Source organism: Oryzias melastigma, linkage group LG11 (assembly GCF_002922805.2).
Source record: "Oryzias melastigma strain HK-1 linkage group LG11, ASM292280v2, whole genome shotgun sequence".
NCBI lineage: Eukaryota > Metazoa > Chordata > Actinopteri > Beloniformes > Adrianichthyidae > Oryzias > Oryzias melastigma.
Window position 1 is genome coordinate 23993964 of NC_050522.1, and position 6502 is coordinate 24000465.

A 6502-nucleotide genomic window follows, 5' to 3' on the forward strand; every position below is an offset into this window, starting at 1 on the left:
TTTGTTTGAGCATCTTTCCAACTTTAAAATAAAACTTTATTCTTAGGTGTTATACATTTTTGCAAAGATAAATGGCAAAGCCAAGAAACTTAGACAAGAAATGGATTAATGCTTTTTTAAAAATACTAATTTTGCATCAAGTCAAACATGTTTATTGGCTTCGTCGCTCTACTTAAAGGTCTGAAAACTGGATAATTATATATTTTTCTTTGGTTTTTGTTACCGAATAACATAATATAACCAAACCTGTGTTTGTTTCAGGTGATGTGGGTGTGCAACGTTTGCAGAAAGCAGCAGGAGATCCTCACTCGGTCGGGGGAGTTCTACTCCAACACCTCACTGCTGTCGGTCGATCACGGCTCCCACGGGGCTCCCCACCCGCAAACACAGGGGCCTCCAGGAGCCATGGCTTCCCTCAGTAATGGAGCCATGGAGCAGTGAGTACAAACAGAAAATGAATAGATTTCTATTTCTATTCAAACGTTAAACATTTAAAATCAGATTTAAAGTAATTTTATTAATCAAACATGGTAGAAATGCACAATAAAAAACTGATTAACCCTCAAATGTGTTTGCAGGCAGTGTCAACAAAACCTTAAAGGGGTATTTTCGGCATGCACGCCCCTAATTAGATCACAAACACGTGCACACAACACACACACCGTTCACACCACACAATTCACATGGTGTACAGGCACCCGCAGTAATCAGATTAACAGCATAATAATCCAGCAGCTCACAAGGGATTACTGCTGTTGCCAAATACGGCATGCTAGCTAGCGCACAGGCTAACAGCACGGATGTCACTTCCTGTATGGGTGAGACTGGAGTGGCTTCAGGGGGAGTGGCTTCCTGCACTGTGGGCGGGGCATCCTCTGTGTTCCAGCTGCCTGTAATAAACCTGCTGAGTGTGTGCATTAATGTGTGTCAATGTGCCGTGTGCTGAACCGCCATGAAGCTTCAAACCTTCAAAAGCTGACAGGAAGACAGTAAGACGTTTATTATTTGTTTGTCTACGATAAGAAAACGTAAATGTTGTGAAACATCAGTAAAGTGTCTTATAGGGCGGTAATGCGTTTCGACTGGGTTTTAGTACACACCAGTACATGCATATAGGAGGCTCTTTTTGAATTTTCTATGTGTAAGACTTTTAAATTTAAGCAAAAATTAAAGGTTTGCAAGAAATTGTTTTAGTTGTGGGACTAAAATGAGCAATTAGCTGGTAATTAATCATTATTCCTACTTATTAATCGACCTAAAGGTGTTTTTTTTAAAGAAAACATTAAAATAAAAAACATTTTGCTGATTTTATTCACAAAAAGTAGTAATAACTTAATAACATTTATCTTTGTTCCAACATTATAAACAGCTCACCAAATTAATATTCAGCATTTATACATTAATTTATAAATTTTTCTGTTGTTTAGAACAATGTTTTTGTTGAATTTAAAGTAAAGTTGAATCTTATATCAAATAATTACTCATTACTAAAGAATAATTTGTTAATTAAATACTGTAGTTTAATAAAATTACTTATTTATTTCATGCATGTATAAAGAATATTGTAACAAATATAAATAGAAAAATAGCAGAAATACGTTTGGTTGCATGATTGCTGAAGGTGGCCGCTTTAATTAATTAATTGAAGACCTTTTGGGAGAAGAAGTTGATGTTTATTTGAAGAAAAAAAGTGAATGAATTGTTGAAATTACTTAAAGTTTGCAGAAGTTTTTGTAGCTCTGAGTGTAAAACTGTAGATTGTAAAGCTGGAAATTTGTTCAATTGCAAAAAAAGCTATAAGTGGCAGAAAAAACAGAAGTTGCAGATAAAATGACAGCAATATTTTCCATAAATGGTTGAAAAATAAATTGAAAAAAGACAAAAGAATACTGAAATCTTCAGTTTAGTTTAAAAGAAAGTCAGATTGCAAATATGTCAATTGCAGAAAAACGTTTGTAAGTAAAAAAAAAGAACAAGGTGTAGGAAAAATACAAGTTGCAGAAAAAGCAATTCAGTCCATAAATGGCAGAAAAAACCCCTCTGATAAGCCCCTCCCCCAATCTCAGATGTGCTCCTATTTGTGATCGACAGGAGGCGGAGCCCCTCTGGTCTGTATTATGATGGTGCTGCGGACAGGATGCCCCGCTCTCCCTCTGACCACGGCCTGGACCGCCGTGCTCGGTTACCGCACAGCTACCATGGTAACGGGGAGGAGGAGCTTCGGGCGAGGCGACGACCCATCCGAGATGGACGAGGCCGCTGGCACTCACAGGTGGGAGGAAGTTGTTAGTTTTTATTTGCATGAATTAATTTGAGTGTTTTTAGTTTAACTTTAAGTTTCCGGATCAGGACCACCCCCTGGACCAGGTCCTGGTCGACCGTGAGCTGCGGCGGCGACAGGAGGAGGAGTTTCAGACTCGCTACCGCAGCGACCCAAACTTAGCCCGATACCCGGTGAAGCCGCAGCCGAGCGAGGAGACCATGAGGATGCTGGCTCAGGTCGGCCGGGTGCGCCACCAGCGCCGCCACAGCGACGTCTCCTTAGCCACAGCTGAACCCGAACACTTGGCTCTGAGGCACATAGGTAGGCAGGAAGCCCCACCCCCTGTTTTTGACCACACCCCATCTGAGCTGCTGTTCCTCCCTCAGCCTCCCGTCAGAATCGACCTCAGGGGCTGCTCAGCTCTGGAGGTCAGAGGTCGTTCTCGGTGGACCGGACTGTCAACCACATGAGCCCCACGTCTCCCCGCCGCAGCCCGCTGCCACAGCAGCACCTCGACCCAAGCTCCGCCCTCAAAAGGAAGCCGACCGGCGACAACATGGCACAGAGGGGGTGCATGATGGGAAAGATGCACGTGATAGGCAGCTTCAGCAGCTCGGAGGAGGAGCTTGTGACCCCCGACTACACCAGCTGTGATGAACATGACAGTAAGTTTCATCCTGACTGATATCTGGGGGTGTAGGGAAAAATCCATGTGGCGGTCTATTGTGAGACATGTATCGAGATATGTATCGATTCGCCAGACTCTTACCAATTCACCCCCTACTGATTACCAAATCGTGGGAGCGTTCCACACACCGATCCAGGCTCTCATAAATATTTATTCCAATCTAAATATAACTATTCTGTGAGGATAAATTTACTTCTAAATAAAGAAAAAGATTGTGAAGTTTGAAAACTGCTGCCAAACTGTCAACCAGGATTGGTTTATTAATAAACATAAAATCTAGTTGAATTTTTCTTTTGTTTGTATTTTGCATTCATTTCTCGTTATGTTTTTGTCATAAAAAGTTCCTTTAATTCCTTAAATTATACCAAATAAATACAATTTTAGCCAAACTAGCTTTAATTTTATTTCATTTTTAAAAATGAAACAGGTTTTTTACTATTGTCATTTTTTTAATAAGTCAAATTCATTGATCGTACAGCTTTAAAGTTTCTGTGAACAAACCAGACGTGTCTGCCCCTCAGGTCACGGTTTTGCCACTTGTTGTCCTCACAACTTCGCCATAGAATCGGTTTATTTTGAACGATCAAAACAAAAAGAGGAGAAGATTAAAAAAAGAAATATAAACTGTATATACAAGCACATCTACAATAGCTTTCAACATATAAGGCCAAAAGAAGTGTCTTACAGGGTTCCTGCGGGATCCAAAAATGTAAAAAAATGTTTAAATTTGGAAATAACACTTTAAAAATCTTAAATTTTGATTTCTGAGCCTTAAAATTTGCTTTTTGAAACTTCTCAGTATCACAAAAATTTAAAATTTCCACCACAATTATTTTAATCACCAGGAGAAGTTGACATAACTTGCTGTAGTTGATGAAGAAGCTGAGAAATTAAAAATTAAAAAGTCTTAAATTTAGCTTGAAGAAACTTATCATGACCACAACTTCCAACACTAAAAGATAAACCTGTTTTAATGCTGTGATTAAATGTTGTAGTTGTATAGTTAAGGTTTTTTTGTTAGATTTTTGTATTTTATTTTATATTTAGATATGATTTTTCCCCTTTTACATCATAGCCAGAGAACTAAAACTAGCCTTTGATGAAGTTTTAAAACTATTCAGAATAATACTCTGAATAAAAGAATACTAATTATGTCTTTATTACAATTAGACCTATTTATACTCAAATATACCTGGCATGACAAAATAAATCAATTAAATAGTCGAAGTGTGTATTGGTACGAGTCTGGCGATGCGATACGTATCTCAATACGTCTCACAATACGATACGCATCACGATACATCTCTCAATGCAATACGAATCATTTAGTCATATTTCAGCTCTTTTTATTGGCCTTTTGTCATTTGATGAGAAAGGAAGCAGCTGAAATTTCACAAAAGTGATTTTTGTTTTTATTATTATTTAAAAAAATCAATTTTAAGCTTAATTTTTTTATATGTGTCTTACATCATCAGAAAAATGTCATGAAAACACGTTAAAGGTTCAGTTTTCATTGATGCAGGTCTTGTATATCTAACATGAGCCTTAAACTAAGTAATCAAAAAAGTAAGTTAAGAAGCCTGGTAATCACTGATATCTAATCTTATTTACTTGTAATCCATAAATATATCTTTATTAAATACTAAGGATGTATTACTACACATATTTTTTTTGGTGACAAATACAGAATCAATCAATATTTAAGTATAGTTAGAGTTAATTGATATGATCTAAAATGATCATTTTTAGTTTTATATTTTTCCATTTGAACAGCCAAAATCAAAAGTGGGGATTTTAGATTTTTCTCATTTTGAGCACATCGCTCGTGCGTTAAAATAATAATTTATCGGAATAAAATGGTTGACAAAAAAAATTATAATTTATTTTAAAAAGCCCATTATTGGGTGAGTAAAAACAAGAAATTATAACCAGTTAAATAAAAAGTCAATAACAATAAGAAAATACAAACAACAAGATGATTAAAACCAGAACAAATATGCCCCCCCTAAATATATATTTTTAAAAGTTAAAATATTTTCTGCTTTTACAGGCAAAAAAAAGAAAGAGAGAGTAGGTCTCAGCACTCTTTTCTCCCCTCTAAATTAGCTCAGTGAGATAATCGTCTTACACCAGATTCTGGCTTCACCTCCAACCAGATTCACCTGCACTTCCTCCGTCGTACTCCAGAGGGCTCCACCGTGCACTCAGGTCTCCCTAAAATGAACCCTAAATTTGGGAAGTTCTTTCATCTCCGTGTTTTCTCCACCTTTACCTGTTCGGATTACCCGGATCAGAACCATGGAGGTTCTGTGTTCCCCAAACATTCTCCTCTTACTGTTTTCTGTCGTGTCAGATCAAGAAGTTCTTGGAGGAAAAGGATTCTGGAGTTTCATCTCAAACTCAGATCTGTTGTGGGTTTTCCATCAGGAAGTCAGGAATCACGCTGATGACTTAAGCTGCTGCTGCACTGTCACAGGGTCACCTGCTCAGAGATTATGAGCTCTGATTGGCTCAGAGGGCTCCTGGGCACTCCCCTTTGCTTCACAGCAGAAGATCTCTGGAGACGAAGGTGCTTCATCCAGCTGGAAAAACCGGGGAAAATGGTGCCGCCGTTCCAGTCATGATCGAGTCGCCTTGGCTTTGGTACTTCAAGACCATCAAATCGACGCCGCTGCTCCCATTCAATTGGATTAAGGGGGAAGAGTGTGGATTATCAGGAAGCGGCACAATGGTGGAGGATCACTCTGCAGGATCTCTGTGGACTCAACGAAGAGGCCGCTCTTCTGGACTTCCCTGTTAGGATGCTGGATTTCTTGTAGATCTGTCTTCCAACTGTCTTGATTTAAACGTAAAAACCAACAGCTGGTTCTGTTGATGTCAAGTCAGCGGCGCAAAGATGGACTCTGGAGACGAATAATCTCGTTACAGAGACTATGATCGGCCTTTCGACCTGCAAGCCGAGCTCAGAGCAAACCCAACTCCTGGACTTAGTGAGGAGGAAGACCGCCTCCTCCTCTTCAGCTCCTCTTCCTCCACTCAATCCTGCTGTCATTTCATGGCGTCCGTACTCACCTGTGAGTATGGAAGAAGGTTCAACAGGAGGTTTATTGATCAGAGCGCTACAAAGGAAGTCGGATGTGTCACCTGAGGGTTCGGATGTGTGACTCTTTTAGGTGTTTTACAGATTTAAAGTCCCACTCCGATCATATTTTGATCTGTTTTCATAAAAAAATTGTTTTTTTGGCTAAATCTAAAAACCTACGACCTTTAGCACTTAAAGAACCATTTTTCAATTTTTCACCGACAACCTCCAAACAGGAGCCACAAACTCTTATTCACTTTTCAGGAAAATAAGACTCGGATGTGTTTTTATTTTTATCAAAGTTACAATAATTAAAATGATTTTTTTGGTCCAAATTAAATGAAGCTTCTTTTTTTAATGGTTTTAGGAGAGATTTTACATGACTTCCTTTCAAAATAAAATACATTGTGTGTCACATAGGATCATTTAAATTTCCAGACAAAAATTTGCAAAGCTAATAAAGTAAATC

At 38.5% G+C, this 6502-nt stretch overlaps 1 protein-coding gene across 1 annotated transcript in view; it reads left to right on the plus strand.

Moving 5' to 3' along the window:
* The window catches only part of LOC112162588 (regulating synaptic membrane exocytosis protein 2), a 44401-nt gene that overhangs the window by 8712 nt on the left and 29187 nt on the right, over positions 1 to 6502 (plus strand). Inside the window, exons 6-9 of the mRNA XM_036214325.1 lie at positions 262 to 437; positions 2092 to 2272; positions 2350 to 2584; positions 2650 to 2928. Coding sequence (XP_036070218.1) covers positions 262 to 437; positions 2092 to 2272; positions 2350 to 2584; positions 2650 to 2928 — 871 coding nt within the window. The remainder of the gene's footprint in view (positions 1 to 261; positions 438 to 2091; positions 2273 to 2349; positions 2585 to 2649; positions 2929 to 6502) is intronic.